The sequence below is a fragment of the Eleutherodactylus coqui genome, chromosome 10 (assembly GCF_035609145.1).
Source record: "Eleutherodactylus coqui strain aEleCoq1 chromosome 10, aEleCoq1.hap1, whole genome shotgun sequence".
Lineage (NCBI taxonomy): Eukaryota > Metazoa > Chordata > Amphibia > Anura > Eleutherodactylidae > Eleutherodactylus > Eleutherodactylus coqui.
In genome coordinates this window covers 70,381,013-70,404,001 of record NC_089846.1, presented here as the reverse complement: position 1 = coordinate 70,404,001, position 22,989 = coordinate 70,381,013, and the positions used below count along the sequence as shown (strand labels likewise).

At 48.2% G+C, this 22,989-nt stretch overlaps 1 protein-coding gene across 1 annotated transcript in view; it reads right to left on the bottom strand.

Annotated features, from left to right (window-relative positions):
* ATRX (ATRX chromatin remodeler) overlaps positions 1-22,989 on the bottom strand; it is a 263,566-nt gene that overhangs the window by 103,721 nt on the left and 136,856 nt on the right. The window contains exons 17-19 of the mRNA XM_066582073.1: positions 21,803-21,952; positions 12,124-12,301; positions 217-354 (exon numbers count right to left, since the gene is read on the bottom strand). Coding sequence (XP_066438170.1) covers positions 217-354; positions 12,124-12,301; positions 21,803-21,952 — 466 coding nt within the window. The remainder of the gene's footprint in view (positions 1-216; positions 355-12,123; positions 12,302-21,802; positions 21,953-22,989) is intronic.

The following is a 22,989-nucleotide window of genomic DNA, read 5'->3' as shown; positions in this document are numbered from 1 at the left end:
TCTCCCTGTTAGGTGGTTTATCAGATTAAAGGGGTTATTTGCAGCCTGTAGCCCTGGGTGTAAGGAGTTTCATAAACAAAACACAAGGAAATTTGCAACCAAGATTAATTCCCGACTTATTTCAATTTTATTTTAGATGTACTGGAGCATTTAAGAAAAATGTATATGTTTTGCGCGGGCGTGCGTGTTCAGCTTGATGTAGAAGAATCTACTTACATTCCACCAGATTATTCTGGAGTGGGGTTCCAGTTAAAACAATTCTCCTTTTTGTCCTTATGGAGTTCATGGCCTTGGAGATGGCAGAGGCTTCATTCTTCAGGATGTGGCCTTCATCACAAATAACAATGTTTGGACCTGGTCAGAATGTACAAAAAGCGTTATACAAAGACAGAAAGCAAACTCTCCCATGACATCCCCTGTATCTCCTGCATCATTACTAGAGGAAACACAGCAAATACACTGAATGAGCACTTTATTTAGAGACCCCTGCCTGTCAGGATTAGAACATCTCTACATGGATATTAAGGCACGCCCCGGAGCACAGCATATACGCCCAGTTTTGGTGCGAACCCACATTACATTGTGAAAACTGAGCGTCTGAGCAACTCTGAATGATCATCAGTGCTAGACGAGCATGGAGAGTATAACTGCCAACTGTGTTGGGGTCTTCCTATGCAGCGATGAAAGGAGTCAGAGGAGGAGGTCAAACAAAGGCTGGACAGACATCTGTCTGGGATGATTTAGTGATCCTGCACTGAGCAGGGGGTTGGACCTGATGACCCTGGAGGTCCCTTCCAACTCTACCATTCTATGATTCTATGATCATTCTGATGACGATTATTTAGAGTTAAGGAAATTGCACTCCAATTAACATGTTCCAACAAGTTACTCACTGTTCCTTGCTACAGATGGGCTACAACAGATGACCAGTTGCAGCGCCATTGTGTCTAAGATACAGAGGGGCGAGACAAAAAAGAAAAAACTAAACTTTAGTAAAGCAAAATTGGATCAGCTCAGAACTACTATCAGTAACGTTAATTTGGACACCGTCCTCAACAATAGTACAGGCGACAAATGGGAGACGTTTAAAAACATCCCAATTACCAGATGTGAGCAGTTCATACCCTTAAAATAACTACAAGTAGAAGGAAACCAATGTTGCTCGCAAGACTGTAAGGCCCAATGTCCACTTGCACGTACGGAATTCACTGCTGAATCCTGCTGCGGAATCCAGCCATGCCCACAGACATGGACAGAAAAAAACCAAAACATTTTCTTACCAGTCCAGCTCTAATAGTCTCCGTGCCAGCCGGATCTTCTTTATTCAGCATGGTGTATGTGTCCAGACATGTCGGTTACAGGCCGGCCACATGCGCAGTGTAATTTATTTTTTAAAAATCACCTGCTTTCCCATGGAGTGCAGCGTATCGGACAACTTCCATTGACCTCAATAGAAGCCGTCCCGCAAGTTCCGCAGAAAAATGGAGCATACTGCGATGTCTTCCGGTGTGTGCGATCCACACGCCGGGGGAAAAAATAAATAAATCACATCCGCATGCTTTAAATTGTCTTGTGGATGCTATTGCATCCCTACGGGCGGCTTTAGGTGCGGATTTTATAATTAACATCCGCCCGTGGACATTAGGCCTACGGGGGCAATAAGCAAAAAAAAAGAAAAAAAGCATTTAAATTATTAAAACACGAAGGCAGCGAATATGCACTAACAACATGACAGGGAAATGAACAAATTGGGTAAAGAAAAGATTAAAATTGCAAAGGAGAGGGCAGAGAGACTGATTGCCAAAGAGAGCAAAAATAACCATAAACTATTCTCCAATTATATAAACAGCAAAAGGATTTGCACTGAGAGCACGGGTCCTTTAACAAATAATGCAAGAGAAGTCATAGAAGATAATAGAGGAATGCAAATCTATTAATTAGTTTTTTTTCTCAAGTGTCTTCATGAAGGAAAAAGAAATGTCAGACAAGATGAGGGGGATAAAACAGATGACATCACTGTTGCGGGAGGACCCAAGCTGTGTTTGTCTTGTGTGGGGTCAGGATGGATGTAGTAGAGTTGAGTGTGGTGATCATAATGGATTTACCATGTAGCAGATTTGGAAGTGTGTTAATCAGGATATAGTAGAGCTGTGTTTTTCATGTGCTGTGTGAGAGATGTCAGGATGGATCTAGTAGAGCTGTGTGTGATGTGTGGGGATCATAGTGTGTGTGTGTGTGTGTGTGTGTAAATCAGGATGTAGCAGTGCTGTGTTTGTCATGTGCAGGGTCAGCATGCATGTAGTATAACTGCGTGTGTGATGGGTGGGCTTAGGGTGGATGTAGTAGAGCTGTATGTATGTACATAATGGATGTACCATGTAGCAGAGCTGTATGTGTGTGAATCAAGATGTAGCAGAGCACTGTTTGTCATGTGATGTATGTGTGATGTCTGAATCAAAATGGATATAGTAGAGCTGTGTGTGGCGTGTGGGGATCAAAATGGGTGTACCAGCAGCAGAGCTGTGTGTATGCAGTAGCAGGATGTAGTAGAGCTGTGTTTTCCATGTGATGTGTGTGATGTGCGGGGTCAGGATGCATGTAGTAGGGCTGTGTGTGATGTGTGGGGTCAGGATGGATGTAGTAGAGCTCTGTGTGTGATGTGCATCACACCACCAGAAACAATGGTACTATAATTTCCTAATAATTACTAGTCTGTTTATACCCAGGACTGTGACGGTAACAAGAGGGCATCCTGCACATCTTGAAGAAAGCAGGTTTCATCACCAACACAGAAGGGGGTTCTTTACTGTAAGAGCAGCGAGACTGGGGAACTCTCTGCCTGAGATGTGGTGATGGCAAAATCCATAGTGGAGTTAAAGAAGGGACTAGATGCCTTTCTAGAGCACTAGATCACAGAATACAGACATTAAATAACCAGCAGGATTGTTGATCCAGGTCTTGGAGTCAAGTAGGATCTTTCAAACATTGATCCAGGGATTATTCTGACTGCCATTATGGGGTCAGGAAAGAATTTTCCCCCTAAGGGGGCTAATTGGCTTTGCCTCATTGTTTTTTTTCTGCCTTCCTCTGCATTAACAATGGGGGTGTATACGGCTGAACTAGATGGATATTGTCACCCTTTAGCCGCATGGGTTTACCATCACAAACCAACCGTATCTCAGCTTCCTGGATCCCCCATGGGTAGGACATTGGAGGGTTATGACCCTCAGTGCAATCACACCTGAATTCTCTGGCTTTCAATGGAATTAGGCTTTAAAACCAGATGAATAACCACAAAGGGATAACCAAGTGTAGATGTAGGTCTCCCACTACTGGGAAACAATCATTAAGGAAGATCATGCTGGGCTCCTTATACCAAAAGGAAGTGCTGCAGAGAAGGGAAACATTTTACAGTATTATGATGTGCAAACTAGTAAGAGGAAAGATAGTTTGGACTCTAAAGAGTGATCACTGATAGGATGTGTAGATTTCTGAGGAATGCCCTCAGTGGAAGCATAAAAGCCAAAGCTTACGTTAGACCAAAGTAAGCAAAAATAATGTATGAGTTATTGCCTAGAAATCAAAGGGAAGTGCAATCAAGCTTCTGGTTACATTCTCACCCTGAAAAGAGGCAAATTAAATGCTAACACAAACCAGCAATGAGACGTTAAAGTCAATTAGGACCGGCATAAAGCTTGGAATGGTAACGAGGACCTTATTTAAACACAGATGGTTTTGACAAAGTGCCTGATAAAGCTGACAAGTTTTAATGTGTAATTAGTATTTGCCCATTAAATACAACTTACAAGTCATGTCAATTCTGAATTGGTTTCAGACCGCGTTTAGGCTAAAAAACTGCAGTGATTTTTTTTCCCCTAAGCCAAAAACTGCGGGTGTATCCACCATGTGGTCACCAGGGGGCTGCGGGTGTATCCACCATGTGGTCACCAGGGGGCTCCACACTAAACGTAGACATAAGCCTGCATGGCTAGATGCCTCCTCTTGGCCCCCGTTGGGTAGGTACAGCTTTTATCCTTAATGGTATATTGGTGTGAAGTAGTAAACAAAGTGATTCCACCCTTTCGAGTACTGCAAGAAGGAAACCCACCCGTTGGCAGGATGTTGTAATGCCTCCGGGTGAGGAAGAACAAAGAAGAGTCCTAGGCAGCCCAGCATATACAACAGTGAGAGGTGGAGGGGGCTGTATGGCAATGGATGCTGCTGTATAAATAGGGGGTCAGTAGAATCCACTCATCCCGTGATGTATACCTCTGGGGAAAGGCTCCAAACATGGTGTGCACAGAGGTTAATCCAGCAGGCGCTAGAAGTTTCCACTAAGTCCTTGCTTCAAATTTTCCATTACTTGAGAATGCACTGATCGCTCGGGGTGGAAAAACTGTAGTGCCCTTTTTCCAAAAAACATTGTGAGTGAAACTTCCCCATGTAGGAAATGAGTGGAGGAGACAAAAGGGCAGGATGAAGAACCCCAGGACACAACTGGACACAAGGCACCTACCTCTTCCCCACTTCCCTTGGAGACCACACCCGGCGTTTAAAGAAGGTATCAGATGACTGAACACGAGACTCTGCGCCAAACACACGACACGACAACATGCACACAAGCAGACCATACTCTGATGCAACTATAAGGGTATCCTCCACACAGTGCTGTAGAATGGCAGACAAGGGCTACATATCTATTCTTTCTGCTGTAGTTTCCACATGAGACGGCCACTAACAGTGGGTTCAAACTTCATGGTCAAACCGCAGATTTAGCCCCAATTTTAACAAAGTCTCTGCAAAATGGCGAGGCTTGACCCAGACACATGAACTTGCCCTAAGGGTATGTTCCCACAAGGCATACATGCTGTGGATTGTCCTGCAATCACATGGTTGTAACATATCCACGCGGCGCAGAAAACATCCGGCGATGTCAGGAGCAGAAGTGGTCTGTCTTGGATCTGCACTGTGGTATTGGCTGCGGATCTCACTCTGCTACTCAGAGACGAGCGGCTTTCATGCACTGACGCCTCCAAGGACAATAAAGTCTTCCCAGATGCTAGATTTTCTTTCTGCAAATTTATCTTTTCAAAATACAAAACAAATAGAGAAGGAACAGATCAGCATCCAAAGTAGCGCACACAGCAAGCAGGTGTGAACCCGGCCAGAGGCACTGGTGGCCAACTGGGTAGACCGCAAACCAAATACTGACTCAGCAGTAAGAAAATGACCATCGGCAGATATGGTTAACCACACTTAATATTGTCAAACTATAGAAAGACGAGGACTTGGATTATATCAGTAACTAGCTGATGTACCCGGCTTCGCCCGAGTTAATTTGGTACTGGTGTTTATCTGGTGTTCACACGGAAAATCTTATGAAGTCGTGGTTACTTTAGAGATACTGAGGAAAAAATTATGTTCACCATTTTGCACGGTTCTTTGTGTTACCCAGGAAACACCATATGGAGGGAACCATGCGACGTTTCCTTTATATAAAATGACATCAGGAAGTGAGAGAATTAGATTATGTACGTAAAACTTGGACGCTAATTCTTTTGTGCTTAGAATTGAATAATCGCGTTGGGACCCATTAGCTTTTCCTATTTATGAAATAATCAATGCTTGTGCCAAATTTCAAGTTTCTATGACATCGGGAAGTAAGAGAATTAGATTACGTACGTAAAATTTGGACGTCACCGAGCCAGCCCGTCAGCGAGCCAGTCCGTCAGTCTGCGAGCGAGCCCGTCAGTCAGCGAGCGAGCCCGTCAGTCAGTCAGCGAGCCAGTCAGTCAGCCAGCGAGCCAGTCAGTCAGTCTGCGAGCGAGCCCGTCAGTCAGCAAGCGAGCCCGTCAGTCAGCGAGCGAGCCCGTCAGTCAGTCAGCGAGCCAGTCAGTCAGTCAGCGAGCCAGTCAGTCAGTCAGCGAGCCAGTCAGTCAGTCTGCGAGCGAGCCCGTCAGTCAGCGAGCGAGCCCGTCAGTCAGCCAGCGAGCCCGTCAGTCAGCCAGCGAGCCCGTCAGTCAGCCAGCGAGCCCGTCAGTCAGCCAGCGAGCCAGTCGGTCAGCCAGCGAGCCAGTCGGTCAGCCAGCGAGCCAGTCGGTCAGCCAGCGAGCCAGTCAGTCAGTCAGCGAGCCAGTCAGTCAGTCAGCGAGCCAGTCAGTCAGTCAGCGAGCCAGTCAGTCAGTCAGTCAGTCAGCCAGTCAGTCAGCGAGCGAGCCAGTCAGTCAGCGAGCGAGCCAGTCAGTCAGCGAGCGAGCCAGTCAGCGAGCGAGCCAGTCAGTCAGCGAGCGAGCGAGCCAGCGCGCGAGCGAGCCAGCCAGCGAGCGAGCCAGCCAGCCAGCGAGTCAGTCAGCCAGCGAGCCAGTCAGTCAGCGAGCCAGTCAGTCAGTGAGCGAGCGAGCGAGCCAGCCAGTGAGCGAGCCAGCCAGCCAGCGAGCGAGCCAGCCAGCCAGTCAGCGAGCGAGCCGGCCAGCCAGTCAGCCAGCGAGCCGGCCAGCCAGCCAGCCAACGAGCCGGCCAGCCAGCCAGCCAACGAGCCGGCCAGCCAGCCAGCCAACGAGCCGGCCAGCCAGCCAGCCAACGAGCCGGCCAGCCAGCCAGCCAACGAGCCGGCCAGCCAGCCAGCCAACGAGCCGGCCAGCCAGCCAGCCAACGAGCCGGCCAGCCAGCCAGCCAACGAGCCGGCCAGCCAGCCAGCCAGCCGAGCCGGCCAGCCAGCCAGCCAGCCAGCCGAGCCGGCCAGCCAGCCAGCCAGCCGAGCCGGCCAGCCAGCCAGCCAACGAGCCGGCCAGCCAGCCAGCCAACGAGCCGGCCAGCCAGCCAGCCAACGAGCCGGCCAGCCAGCCAGCCAACGAGCCGGCCAGCCAGCCAGCCAACGAGCCGGCCAGCCAGCCAGCCAACGAGCCGGCCAGCCAGCCAGCCAACGAGCCGGCCAGCCAGCCAGCCAACGAGCCGGCCAGCCAGCCAGCCAACGAGCCGGCCAGCCAGCCAGCCAACGAGCCGGCCAGCCAGCCAGCCAACGAGCCGGCCAGCCAGCCAGCCAACGAGCCGGCCAGCCAGCCAGCCAACGAGCCGGCCAGCCAGCCAGCCAACGAGCCGGCCAGCCAGCCAGCCAACGAGCCGGCCAGCCAGCCAGCCAACGAGCCGGCCAGCCAGCCAGCCAACGAGCCGGCCAGCCAGCCAGCCAACGAGCCGGCCAGCCAGCCAGCCAACGAGCCGGCCAGCCAGCCAGCCAACGAGCCGGCCAGCCAGCCAGCCAACGAGCCGGCCAGCCAGCCAGCCAACGAGCCGGCCAGCCAGCCAGCCAACGAGCCGGCCAGCCAGCCAGCCAACGAGCCGGCCAGCCAGCCAGCCAACGAGCCGGCCAGCCAGCCAGCCAACGAGCCGGCCAGCCAGCCAGCCAACGAGCCGGCCAGCCAGCCAGCCAACGAGCCGGCCAGCCAGCCAGCCAACGAGCCGGCCAGCCAGCCAGCCAACGAGCCGGCCAGCCAGCCAGCCAACGAGCCGGCCAGCCAGCCAGCCAACGAGCCGGCCAGCCAGCCAGCCAACGAGCCGGCCAGCCAGCCAGCCAACGAGCCGGCCAGCCAGCCAGCCAACGAGCCGGCCGGCCAGCCAGCCAACGAGCCGGCCGGCCAGCCAGCCAACGAGCCGGCCGGCCAGCCAGCCAACGAGCCGGCCGGCCAGCCAGCCAACGAGCCGGCCAGCAAGCCAACGAGCCGGCCAGCCAGCCAACGAGCCGGCCAGCCAGCCAACGAGCCGGCCAGCCAGCCAACGAGCCGGCCAGCCAGCCAACGAGCCGGCCAGCCAGCCAACGAGCCGGCCAGCCAGCCAACGAGCCGGCCAGCCAGCCAACGAGCCGGCCAGCCAGCCAACGAGCCGGCCAGCCAGCCAACGAGCCGGCCAGCCAGCGAGGGCTTTCGTATAGATATAGAGAGAAAAACAGGCCATGTCCTCCCATTTGTAGAGGGAAAAAAAGGGAGAACCAAAAGAACTCAATTTTTAAATTTACCCACAATGCTCCCATCAAAAACAGACCGAACTCGTCAACGCAATCCGATTTCAATATATTGAAAGATTTGGGACCCTCTTGGTTTCGTGCACTCGGTAAATCTTATCCAGCTGTGAGGGAACATTACTTGCTTATACTTTGCATATATTTTGACTTTTCCATTTACGCAGCATCACTCTCTTAGCGGCCAGCAACAGGCGCAGCGTGCGGAAGCCTTGAATATGGCGAGCATCGCTAGGAACATAAAGAATAAAACCACTTACTGGGAGAAGGCAGCACATTACTTCATACATATCGCCGAGCACCACAATCCAAAGAAGGCTGATGCAACCCTAGAATCAGATAGGTTGATCTTGAAGGACATTGCTGGTGTCTAGGCACAAATGCTGAGGATTTTATGCTGAAGAAAATCTGCAGAGATTCTGTCCTGTGGGAATACACCTCAACGACAGCGCAGCCCAACGTACCTGGAATTCTAAAAGTTCCTTCCCTCCCACTACTACTCTCAACCTCCTCCCAAAGGCTTCTTCTCTCCCACTACTCCTCTCAGCCTCCTCCCCCTTCCGATGGCTTCTTCTCTCCCACTACTCCTCTCAGCCTCATCGTGATGGCTTCTTTCCTTCACCTCCTCCCAATGGCTGCTTCTCTCCCACTACTCCTCTCAGCCTCATCCTGATGGCTTCTTTTCTCCTTATACTACTCTAAACCTTATCCTGATGGCTTTTTCTTTACCACTACTCCTCTCAGCATCCTTCCGATGGCTTCTCCTCTCCCACTACTACTCTCCGCCTCCTCCCAATGGCTTCTTCTCTCCCACTATTACTCTTAGGCTCCTCTCGATGGTTTCTTCCCTCCCACTACTACTATCAGCCTCCTCCTGATGGCTTTTTCTCTCCCACTACTACTCTCAGCCTCCTCCTGATGGCTTCTTCTCTCCCACTACTCCTCTCAGGTTCCTCCCAATAGCTTCTTCACTCCCACCACTCCTCTAAGCCTCCTTCTGATGGCTTCTTCTCTCCCACTACCCCTCTCAGCTTCCTCCCGATGGCTTCTTCTCTCCCACTACCCCTCTCAGCCTCCTTCTGATGGCTTCTTCTCTGCCACTACTCCTCTCAGCCTCCTGCTGATGGCTTCTTCTCTATGACTACTCCTCCCACTATTTCTTTTCTCCTACTACTACTCTCAACCTCATCCTGATGGCTTTTTCTTTCCCACTACTCCTCTCAGCGTCCTTCTGATAGCTTCTTCTCTGCCACTACTCCTCTCAGCCTCATCCTGATGGCTTCTTCTCTCCCACTGCTCCTTGCAGCCTCATCCTGATGGCTTCTTCTCTCCCACTATTCCCCCTAGCCTCATCCTGTTGGCTTCTTCTCTCCCACTATTCCTCCTAGCCTCATCCTGATTGCTTCTTCTCTCCCACTATTCCCCCTAGCCTCATACTGATGGCTTCTTCTCTCCCACTATTCCCCTTAGCCTCATACTGATGGCTTCTTCTCTCCCACTATTCCCCTTAGCCTCATACTGATGGCTTCTTCTCTCCCACTACTTCTCTCAGCCTCCTCCTGACGGCTCTCCCACTACTGCTCTCAGCTTCCTCCTGGTGGCGTCTTCTCTCCCACTACTCCTCTCAGCTTCCTCCCAATAGCTTCTTCTCTCCCACTACTCCTCTCAGCTTACTCCCGAGGGCTTCTTCTCTCCCACTACTCCTTTCAGCTTCCTCCCGCGGGCTTCTTCTCTCGCACTACTCCTTTCAGCTTCCTCCTAAGGGCTTCTTCTCTCCCACTACTCCTCTCAGCTTCCTCCCGAGGGCTTTTTCTCTCCCACTACTCCTCTCAGCTTCCTCCCGAGGGCTTCTTCTCTCCCACTACTCCTCTCAGCTTCCTCCCGATGGTATCTTCTCTCCCACTACTCTCAGCCTCATCCTGATGGCTTCTTTTCTCCCACTACTCCTCTCAGCTTCCTCCTGAGGGCTTCTTCTCTCCCACTTCTCCTCTCCGCTTCCTCCTGATGGCTTCTTCTCTCCCACTACTTGTCTCAGCCTCCTCCTGATGGCTTTCACTCTCCCACTACTGCTCTCAGCCTCATTCTGATGGCTTCTTCTCTCCCACTACTACTCTCAGTCTCTCTCCATGAGCTGTTGTGCCTTATAGTCCTGGTGTCTCTTTTGACAAACATGCCTTATCCTTCTGTGGTTGTAGCCTTGCGGGCAGTGGTTGTAAGCAGAATAGGAGCCGCAACTACTTCTCCCATGGTCTCACCCGCTCAGCTCGGGCACACCGCATAACTGGCACCACTAGACAGCGGCGACACTCATTAGCGGTTGCCTGGTGACAATGTGCACTGCAGAGAGGAGTATCCAGAGGAGAGAGGGGCGCCTTTGTGTCTAGGACAAATTAAAGGGGTTGTCCTGCTGAAGCAAGTGGGGTTATGCACTTCTGTATGGCCATATTAATGCGCTTTGTAATATACAACGTGCATTAAATATTGGCCATACAGAAGTTATACACTTACCCCCTCCTGGTGCTGGCGTCCCCGTCTCCATGGCGACGAGCAAACTGCCTCTCTGGTCGCACGAACAGTCGGGCTTGCGCAGACAGGAATCCCCTTCTGTAAGGTCCTTTCTCACGAGCTGCGTCCTGGCCCCTCCCCCTTCTCAGCGTCATCACGTAGCTCCGCCCCCGTCATATGGTGCCAATCAGCCAATGAGGTGGCTGGAATCGGCAATGGAGCTCAGACAGCTGAAGAACATCCACAGTGCACCATGGGAGAAGACCCGCAGTGCACCATGGGAGAAAACCGCGGTGCACCATGGGAAAGGACCGGCGGCCATCTTGAAAGAAGAACTTTTATAAGTTCACGAAACGAGCTAATGGTGAGTAGAAACGCTCTTTAAAAACGCTTTCCACGGGTAGTGTAGTATGTTTGCTTTAGAAGGGGGACTGGGAAGAGAAAAAAATTTACATTTCTGCCGCGGGACAACCCCTTTAAGCTCTGGATTTACATTAATTCAGTGGCGTTGATGCAGAACTGCAGTGACTTTTGCTATGGATTTTTTCACTTTGCAGTATCCGCAGTATTTGTGCCACGTGTGAATGGACCCTTAGTGAGGTCTGTAAAAAGGCATATTGATCATCACTAAGGTGTTAAATTAAATGGGTCTCCAACAGTGAATGTTTTCCTATTTAAAAGAGACTGCCACCATCTTTTTGCCTCCTTGAGGACAGCATTAGGTAGTGATGGTCACAATTACTGTGTGGTGGGTATCTGTGCGGTAGTTTATAAGAAACTTGCATTTTATCAGTAGCAGAATATACATAGGTGACGACTTAAACGTAGTCCTGGATATTCAAGAGCCGCAGGCTAGCTCAACCCACCCCAACCTCCAGACAGTGAGTGACTGCAGTCCGCCTATCACTATGCATAGAGAGCTGCCAATCATTGGCTGGAGGGCAGGGTGTGTGTGGCCCGGCTGCAGCTCATGAATATCCAGGACTACTACTCAGTCTGGCTGCTATTAATAAAATACAAGTTTCTCCAAAACTCCTGCACAGATCTACAAAGCAGACATATCACTGTAGTCAGTATGACGGCCACTCCTTGATGACAGGAACTAGCTCTAATGGTGACAGCTTCCCTTTAAAGTCACAGCAGTGAGCCAGATCAACAGACTAGAGCTGCATTAACTTGGATTCACTTCCAGTTTGGACTTACTACTTTACATCTTTGCTCTGTTCTGGATCTTGTTAACCCAGAAACTACTTAACAAGTGTGTCCGAAAAACCTGCAAACATTCAGTGCATAAAAGTGCAGCCAAATATTTACTTTTGAGGAATATTGCAGCTCTTGAAAGAGGAAGCATTCTCCGTCAGATATTGTGGGACACTTACGACTGCTATTTCTCTACAGGAGGACAGGGACAAGCACATGGAAGCGGGAGGCTATGAGGAGAGGTGTCCACAAACGGAGCTCTACCAGCCTCTGCTGTGAGGTCTACTGACAGACTGACGTCGACTTATTAGGGAGTCGCAGCATCATGACCACTTATAATACTTTATTAAGCAGTTCAGTAGGTCCCCATACACAGGGAGCATAATGGCTCATAAAGTAAACCTTACCTGGCTCCACCAAGGTCTTCTGATAGATTTCCTTCAGCTTCTTGCTCTTCACATTTCTTCCTTGAGTCAGGTTTCGATACATTTCATAGCCAATAATCAATACTCCTCCATTATCATGCCAGCGTTGGAGCATGTATCCCCGGTCCTGAGGACGCTTTACAGTGGCAAGTTCCCAGACCTGACAGAAAATATATATACAATTAATATAACCCAATGCATGCAATGTTGGGCTCTAGTAAGCCAGTAAATTAGCATAAAACCAAGGTTACGTGGAGGAGCGAATGGAACTATCTAATGTGTCGCTTCCCAAACTACATCCAACTGAAACTCACTGAGAAATGCAGAAGTAATCTCTCGAAAACAAGTGTAACTCCCCAAAACTAAGCGTGATAAATGGGAAACCACTGGGGAACACCGAGATGGAGAAGGGCTTGGGGACAACAGTAAACTATAAGCTTAAAGGGGTTGTCTCGCGAAAGCAAGTGGGGTTAAGTACTTCTGTATGGCCATATTAATGCACTTTGTAATATACATCGTGCATTAAATATGAGCCATACAGAAGTTATTCACTTACCTGCTCCGTTGCTGGCGTCCCCGTCTCCATGGCTCCGTCTAATTTCGCTGGCTTCTTGCTTTTTTAGACGCGCTTGCGCAGATGGGTCTTCTCCCTTCGGCTCGGCAGCAGCGGCGTTTTGGCTCCGCCCCTTCTGCGTGTCATCGCATGGCTCCGCCCCGTCACATGTGCCGATTCCAGCCAATCAGAAGGCTGGAATTGGCACATGTGACGGGGGCGGAGCTACGCAATGACACGTACAAGGGGGCTGAGCCAAAACGCCGCTGCTGCCGAGCCGAGCGGAGAAGACCCATCTGCGCAAGTGCGTCTAAAAAAGCAAGAAGCCAGCGAAATTAGACGGAGCCATGGAGACGGGGACGCCAGCAACGGAGCAGGTAAGTGAATAACTTCTGTAAGGCTCATTGTAATATACATCGTGCATTAAATAAGTGCATTAATATGGCCATACAGAAGTACTTAACCCCACTTGCTTTCGCGAGACAACCCCTTTAACTGGAGCAACCAGTGTCAGGCAGCTGCTGCCAAGGCAAATAGGATCATGAAGCACATCAAAAAAGGTCTAGAGGCACATGACGACGACATTGTTCTTCCTCTTTACAAGTCACTGGTCAGACCACACATAGAATATTGTTGGCAGTTTTGGGCACTGGTACTCAAAGAAGACATATCAGAGCTTGAGCGGGTACAAAGGGGGCAACTAAAGTAATAAATGGAATGGGCGTACTACAATTCCCAGAGAGGTTATCAACATTGGGGTTATTTAGTTTAGAAAGACAGCTGAGGGGCGACCCAATAACTATGCATAAATATATCAGGGGTCAGTACAGAGATCTCTCCCATCATCTATTATACCCAGGACTGTAACAAGGGGCACTCTAATAACTATGTATAGATATATCAGGGGTCAATACAGAGATTTCTCACATCAGCTATTATACCCAGGACAGTAACAAGGGGGCGCTCAAATAACTATGTATAGATATATCAGGGGTCAGTACAGAGATCTCTCACATAAATCTATTATACCACCCAACAATGTGACTGTAACAAGGGGGCGCCCTCTACCTCTATAGGAAAGAAGGTTCATCTCCGATTACTTCAGAAGGGTCAGTGATCCGGGGATTATTCCGATTGTCTGACTAGAGTCGAGCGGAAGTTTTCTTGAATTTGCTTCTACCTCATTGGGGGTTTTGCCATCTTCTGTTTCAACATTGGTGGAGAGGGGGGGGGGGGGGAAGACACAGGGTGACCTGGATGGATCAGTATCTTTTCAGCCTCACACACTGTTAGTTGTGTCTCACATGAACTGATTCTAATTGTGGAATTTGAGATCACTTACCGTACGGAGAATCTGCGGCAAAAAGCAGGCACAAACTTTCAATTTTTTTTCTTCACTTTTTATTCTCCGAGCAGAAGAAAATGGCAGCATGCTTTATTTTCCCACGGACGGTCTCCATTGCAGTCAATGGAGGCGCCCGCCCCCCGCAGCCCACACCCAATTAACATAGAGTATGGGCTGCAGGTACCTGCACCATTGATCACAATGAAAAAAAAAAATACCAAACTGCGCAAGCTAGGCGGTGAACTGCCGCAGTCATCTGCAATGTAGTTCAAGCAGGTATGCAGGATGACTGGCAGTGCTCACAGCCAGAATAAGTTGCCGGCCTTCCACATGTGAAATTCGAGCAGCTCGTGTAAGCTCGGCCTTAGTATGTATTTAGGCAGAACAACGTGTTAGCTCCTCAGCAGCTGCTGTCACACACAGTCTCCTGTCTCAGAATCATTTGCAACTTAGAAAAATAATTAAAAATACTTAAAGATTAAGGTCTAAAGGCCCATTTACATGGGATGATTATCGTTCTGCGCTCGGCAGGTGTTTGCATGCATTTACACAGGGTGACTATCGTTGCACTGAACGACTGCTGCTTACAGTGAATGGAGGTGAACGGGGGTAGAACGCACTCTGGCAGCCGCACCTCCATGCTGGCCGTGCTCTAAGCAAATCTGACGATACTCGCTGTTGTGCACAGAGCATCATTGGAACCAACTGTCGGGCACAGTTTGCTCCACAGCTCGTCCCCTGGAAATGGGACTTTACAGGCTGGGGACACCTGTGTTTTTTTTTATTGTGTTTTTGCAAATGAAGACTACAGATGGAAAAATTTTTACCTTGATGGTGAGGAAGTAATCTTTAATGAAAAGCTATTCTTTTATCTTAACACAACCGAGCCATCATGAAGTAATGCAAGCTATAAATACAGCAGTGTTTGCAGAGCGGGTGACCTCACAGGTAGATTCATCCTCATTCAGCAGCCTTCAATCTTTCATATTACCAATGTGAGAGACTAAACGGTTGTTTAAACAGGACAAGTCAACGATGATTTTTATGCCTACATAAAATGGACAAGCCAACAATTCTCATTTACTTTTGCTCGTTTGAAATAATTCTGAGCGATAATTGTCCCGTTTATTCATGAGGAACTAGTGGCCCATCTGCCCCAATAGCTATTAGACTGCACACTTAGAAAACTGCCAAACACAGTGGGTGGGCGGGCCTACTAGGTCCTCATGAATAAGCTGGACTCCACTCTTGCTGAGAGCTGCAGAGACATACAGAAAATCCCTGCACATCAGAATGCCATGAATATCACTAAAATGACTGAACAAGTTAGCATAAAATATAATTGCTTGAAATCATCTGTTTCCTTCATTAGCTAAAGTAAACTCACTATTAGTTGTTTGCTCAGGTGAGCATTGTGTTTATCTGGCCAGGAGGATTTTAATTAGTGTAAAAAAATCTTGTGTCTTCAAAAGGAATGAGTAAACAAGGAACTCATTGTGTTTGGAAGGTCACCACTTGCCCCTCTCCCCTCATGTTGTCCAGCCACACTGAACAATTCCCATTCAAATGGGATGAATTGTGAACTGCCTGATGACCAATTGTATGTCAGCAGAAACCAGCCATGAAGTGGATGAATAGTGCCCACATTTACATGTAACAATTATTGCACACTTTTGCACCTTAGAACAAATTATGAGCGATTGTCAGTGCATATAAATGGGCCTTCAGTGACCACCTGCTGGAATCAGCTTGGCACTACTATTTGCTGTCTTCAGTGTTCACAGCATGATGTACCTGACCGGTTCCCTTTAACCATGCAGTGCTTTTGGGGGATTTTTACCTTCCCTTTCAAAAGCCAAAAAATTTTCTACATTACCATATGAGCGTTTGTTCATTGTGAGCTAAATTGTACTTTTATTAATACAATTGTGGGGGTACTTCTAATGTATTGAGTAGCACATTAGTGTTTTAGAATTTATGCATATTCAAAAAAAAAAACCATTGCTAACAGCGTTCACCATGTACTATAATTTTTGGCATAACTGAATTTGAAATCCCAGAACTTTATTTTTCCATCAATGAAGTTGTGAGAGGACTTCCCTGTAAAGGACTTAAACCGGTGATCCTATGACTGCCCAGATAATACACTGCAGTACTTTGGTATTGCAGGGTCTTCTCACTCTGTTTTGCATAATATTAGCTAGCCATTGCAGGCCAATGTTAGGCCTCCAGATGCCATGGCAACACATTGGCCCTCTGCAATGGCATGCTGGAGAGCAGATGACCTCAGAGTTCTTCAGTAACTAGAGATGACTTCACTACTTTCCTCTGTTAAGCATGGCATGTAAGGTGTTCACAGCAAAGAGCACAGCCAGCTGCTGCAGCAAACAGCGCAGTCTCAGCTTGTTAGCCCATGCCATCCATATACTGTACATGTACATTAAGAGGCAGGAAGAGGTTAACTTTTAAATCTTGTTTTCATAAATCAAAACTAGCAAAAAATAAGTAATTTTGTAAGAGATCTAAAAAAAAAAAAAAACCCAGCAGGATGCAAGTAATATCATGGCCAGAAGTGTTGTTATTTCTCATGCACACAACAGTCAATGATCTGAAAGTTTAGTTATGCTTTAAATTGTTCTTGAGAAAAAAAAAATTGTGTTGCAATATTTCTGGATTACAATTTATGTGGCTACAAAGGCTGTCAGCCCCCCGCTCAATCTGACCCGTGCACTTCTATAGCTACATAACTAGAGGGAATGAGAGGGATTCGAGGGCTGCATTTGCCATTTCATAGCGGAGGGTTCTGTAAAGATCTGTCCCCAACATCCATTCAGTGAGGACTCGTTTCTTGCCTCAGACTGCTCGAATCTCTCTATTTAATATTGGCTTGTCTCAAACTGATCCATGGAAAAACTTGCTCACTTGAATGTATCCTGCACTCCGCAGTCACATTTCTAATTTACTGACAGGTAAGTTTTAATTGTGAAAGGGCAGCTGTCTCTAATAAAGTGACCAGTGTGTGATGCTCAATTTACACGTGGAGACTGTTGTCTAAACAAGTGCATGACCAGGTGACGTCACCGCTAGTTGTTGGCGCTCATGCAGAGCGTGGAGACAGGCAGATCACCACTCACATTCTACGTAGGCAGATCACCACTCACATTCTACGTACACACGGAACGGCAAGAGTACCGAGAAGCCATTGATCAATGATTTTTATGCTGCTTGAAACTGAGCAACAAATAAAAAGTACACGACCAGTGCGCTATTGCTTGCGTCTATACGTAATGATTATCTTGCACTTTCATTCGTTATGAGTAAATGGGTCATAAGAGAAAAGCCCCTATCGTTTGAGCGATCAGTGTAAAACTGATAGATGATCGCTCAAACGATAGTTTCAGTGACAGTTTTTTGAGTGATCATCTTTGCATACTTTATAGTAGCTAATTAGCTACTATAGAATATGCATATACAAATCAGCGGTATTCTTGTATTAGTGGCCCTGGTAGTGTCCTCTTGCAAACACCTGTAGCATTCTCCTCTCTGACTGCCAGTGTCCCGCTGTGAATTCACAGCAAGACACAGGCAGAGAGAATGTTATCAGTGCAGCTGGCGGATAACAGCCTGCTCCACTGATAACAGCTGATCACTCAATCTAGCAAAAATGTAGTGATCAGCTAATAGTGCACAAAAACTGCACAATGTCCCTGCATTTAGACAGAACGAGAACAGCTCAAAAGACTGCTTTGACAGATTTTTGAGCGATTCTCGTGTCTAAAAGGGCCTTACCTAGCAGTTGTCTCTGCACATTGTCCGTCAGGGGTTAAGAAAATTCACGTGACTTGTGGAGATTCTCCAAATATTAATATGCTCATGTAAAAGACTCATGAAAATGGTCAAAAGCAGAGTCGGCTGCTAAACCAGTTTGTGGGATGTGAAATGAACTAATATATGCAAACATCACAGACCTGGTTTGTGATTTGCAACTAAGTGCTGCACTTGGCCATAATAATCGTCCAACCACCAGAAATAAGACGCTTCGCCTTTTTCTATATAAACTATGCAATAATGAAACGCTGCAGAAGAGCTTGAAAAACATCAGTGGACTGTTCCTCATGGTGCATAAAATTAGGCATAGCTGATAGCTAAGGCTATGATAACTGTTGCGTCAACTAAACCTCAAGTTACAAAGGCGAGGGATTCAAAATAACTTCCTGAGCAATATACCAACCTGTATCACTTCATCACCACCTGAGGAAAATACCAACATATCTGAGGAATATACCAATCTCTAAGGCTAGGTTCACACTGCGCGGAATCCGGGCAGAAATCTAGCGGTTTTGCCGCAGCGAAAAACCACGAGGTTTCTGCCGGCAATCCGCTGCTTTAAAACCCGCGGGGGTTGAAGCGGATTGGCAGCTCGATTTTCCGTTGCGGCCGACACTCCCATAGAAAAGAGTGCGGATGCAGCGGAAGAAAAAAAAAATGAACATACTGCGGCCGCCAAATCCGTGCCGGCTTTGCTTTGGCGGTTTCGCTGTCCCGTTTGGACGAGACTTCTGCGAAATCTCGTCAACATGGCTGGCTAACCCCGGGATTAGCAGGCGCATGCGGACTTGCTGTGGCGAAATTCCAGACAGAATTTCTGCGGCAAATCTGCCCAGTGTGAACCCAGCCTTACACTTCATCACCACCCGAGGAATATACTAACCTCTATCACTTCATCATCATCCGAGGAATATACCAACTGCTAACACTTCATTACCACCCGAGGAATATACCAACCTGTATCACTTCATCATCACCCGAGGAATATACCAACCTCTAACACTTCATCACCTGAGGAATATACTAACCTCTATTAAAATATACCAACACCTCTGAGAAATATACCAACCTCTATCACTTCATCATCATCCGAGGAATATATCAACCTCTATTACTTCATCATCATCTGACATCATTGAATGGCTGTGATTGGTTAACACAGTGCTGGCTTTTATTGGCTGACGCGGAGCTGAGGTAGCCAATCAGCGCATTAGTTTTCTGGAGCCTGGGCACTCAAGCCCTGCATCCAGAAAGCAATGCTCTGTCGGCGTGGAGTAGGGAGCGACAGTCTGCAGCAGCGCCGCAGGAGGGGAGTATTGATTTTTTTTTTCTACAGCATATTCCCGGAGTATAAGTCTTATACGCCCAGTCGTCTTATATGCAGGGAAATATGGTACCAACCTCTATCACTTCCTCATAATTCGAGGAATATCCCAACAGCGCCGAGGAATATCCCAATGTCCATCACTTAAAGGGGTTGTCCCGCGCCGAAAGGGGTTTTTTTTTTTTCAACAGCCCCCCCCGTTCGGCGCGAGACAACCCCCGATGCAGGGGTTAAACAAGAACACCGGACAGCGCTTACCTGAATCCCCGCGCTCCGGTGACTTCTTACTTACCTGCTGAAGATGGCCGCCGGGATCTTCTCCCTCAGTGGACCGCAGGGCTTCTGTGCGGTCCATTGCAGATTCCAGGCTCCTGATTGGCTGGAATCGGCGCGTGACGGGGCGGAGCTACAAGGAGTCGCTCTCCGGCACGAGCGGCCCCATTCAGAAAAGAAGAAGACCCGGACTGCGCAAGCGCGTCTAATCTGGCGATTAGACGCTGAAAATTAGACGGCTCCATGGAAACGAGGACGCTAGCAACGGAACAGGTAAGTAAATTTCTGATAACTTCTGTATGGCTCATAATTAATGCACAATGTACATTACAAAGTGCATTAATATGGCCATACAGAAGTGTATAGACCCACTTTGTTTCGCGGGACAACCCCTTTAATCATCACCCAAGGAATATAACAACCTCTAACACTTCATCATTACTTGAGGAATACACTAACCTCTAACATTTCATCGCCTGAAGAATATACCAACCTCTGACACACTTCATCATTTGCAGAATATATCAACCTCTATCACTTCATCATTATTTGAGGAATATACAAAGCTCTAACACTTTATCATCACCCGAGGAATATAACAACACCTCTGAATAATATACCAACCTCTAACAATTCATCAACACCCTAGGAATATACTAACCTCTATCCCTTCTTCATCATCCGCAGAATATACCAACCTCTAGCACTTAATCATCACCCGAGGAATATACTAACCTCTATTACTTCATTATCACCTGAGGAATATGCCAACACCTCTGTGGAATATACCAACCTCTATCACTTTATCATCACCCGAGGAATATATCAACCTCTATCACTTCATTATCTGAAAACATTGAATGGCTGTGATTGGTTAATAGGGAATATGCAGTGCGCCACGAGGTCCGTTTTAAGAAATTCTTCGGGTACCAGTGACCAATCCCCTAAGGAAGGGGAGAGCTGCAGGATAAATCGAGGGTCTCTTCAAAACAGAGGTACCCCCCCAAAGACAAAGAAAACAACGTACTGTTAGAAAAAGTTCAATCCTGCGCAACCGGGTACGGTACTGAGCAGGGTGTACATATACTCGATACACTCCGTGCCCCAAATAAGAAAAACACTTACTTGGCAGGAGGGGGGTATGATGTCCATATAAATATAAAATGAAAAATAATAGAGGTCCATTCCTTACCCTGTGAGACGCCATGTTGGGGGCGGATCAGCATCACTAACCCCGCCACCAAAACCCCGCCACTTTCTGCGAGGCATTCGTTCCGCTAATATACTTGGAGTCATCACTTAGAGGAGGGGGTGTTTGGACATCATACCCCCTTTCTGCCAAGTAAGTGTTTTTCTTATTTGGGGCACGGAGTGTATCGAGTATATGTACACCCTGGTCAGTACCGTACCCGGTAGCGCAGGATTGAACTTTTTCTAACAGTACGTTGTTTTCTTTGTGATTGGTTAACAGAGTCTGGCTTTTATTGGCTGACGCGGCGCTGAGTTAGCCAATCAGAACATTAGCTTTCTGGAGCCGGGGCATTCAAGCCCCGCCTCCATAAAGCAATGCTTTGTCGGCGTGAAAAAGGGAGCAACAGCCTTCATCAGCGCCGCAGGAGGAGAATATTGATTTTTTTTCCTATAGCGTATTCCCGGCGTATAAGTCAACAGTTGGGAGTAGTCTTATATGCCTTAAAATACGGTACCAACCTCTATCACTGCATCATCACCCGAGGAATATCCCAACCCCTCCGAGGAATATCCCAACCCCTCCGAGGAATATCCCAACCCCTCCGAGGAATATCCCAACCCCTCCGAGGAATATCCCAACCCCTCCGAGGAATATCCCAACCCCTCCGAGGAATATCCCAACCCCTCCGAGGAATATCCCAACCCCTCCGAGGAATATCCCAACCCCTCCGAGGAATATCCCAACCCCTCCGAGGAATATCCCAACCCCTCCGAGGAATATCCCAACCCCTCCGAGGAATATCCCAACCCCTCCGAGGAATATCCCAACCCCTCCGAGGAATATCCCAACCCCTCCGAGGAATATCCCAACCCCTCCGAGGAATATCCCAACCCCTCCGAGGAATATCCCAACCCCTCCGAGGAATATCCCAACCCCTCCGAGGAATATCCCAACCCCTCCGAGGAATATCCCAACCCCTCCGAGGAATATCCCAACCCCTCCGAGGAATATCCCAACCCCTCCGAGGAATATCCCAACCTCAATTACTTCATCATCACCTGGGGAATATACCAACCTCTATCACTTCATCACCCAAGGAATATACCAACCTTTATCACCTCATTATTACCCGAGGAATATACCAACCTCTAACACTTCATCATCATTGAGGCCATCCTGCCATTTTTCAAATTCGTTGGTCCAATTCAATACTGTGTTCAGAGGACAAACAACAAGAGCCGTGGTGAAGTTCTCCATTTTGTCATTCAGAAGGATGGCGTGAAGAAAAGACACCACCTGCAGGGAGAAGGACAGCATTACAAGGTGCCAATATCACAAAACATGCAAAGATTAGATGAACCCAAAACGGAGATGCGAGGGTGCTGCAATTCACCAGGTGAGCAACCAGCAGCCTTTGGAAAGTGCAGCTACACTGTTTTAACCCCTCAGTGACAAGCCTATGTTTTGCTTCAAGGACCAAGTTGTATCGCTAGAGTTGTAATTTGCTGACATAGCTGTGTGTGGGCTTGTTTTTAGGAACAAGTATTTTTTAAAGGCCCAACTCCAGGGTACATGCATTGCAGAACAATTTAATTTTTAATTTTTTTTTTTTGCAGGGAAAGAAAGGGTGATAGAAAGTTTTCCCAGAAACTCTGCCATCGTTGTGGAGTTTTGTTTTTACGGTGTTCCTCATTCGTAAAAATAACCCAACAACCTTGTGATGCAGATCAGCATGATTACTGCCACGCCAAGTTTATATGTATAGATTTTACAACAATTAATTTTTAAGAAACTGAATTGGCACCGCGCAATTCTAAGGCTAGGGTCACACAGGGCGGATTTTCGTCGGAAATCTCGCGGTTTGGCCGCAGCAAAAACCGCGAGATTTCCGCCGGGAGAACCGCTGCGGTTAAGCTGCGGCGGCTTTGAAGCGGCCCGGCCGTGCTGCAGCGGGCGCTCCAATAGAGGAGAGCGCGGCCGCAGCGAAGAATGGACATGCTGCTTCTTTTGAAATCGCGGCTGTGGCCGCCGCAGCCGCGGCGGTTTCAACCGGATTTACCGCAGCGGATTAGCCGTCCCGTGTGGACGAGATTTCTGAGAAATCTCATCCACATGGCTGGCTAATCCCGGGATTAGCGGCCGCGGGCGGTTTTGCCGCGGGCGGATCTGCTGCGGCAAAACCACGGCAAATCCGCCCCGTGTGACCCTAGCCTAAGATTGATTGCATTGTTATTTTCTTGGCAACAGAGCTGTGGCGGCTTGTTTTCTTACTACTATTCTCGGGTATCGGTGACTTCTGGATTGTTATTGAGTTTTTTTAGGAGGTTTACAAA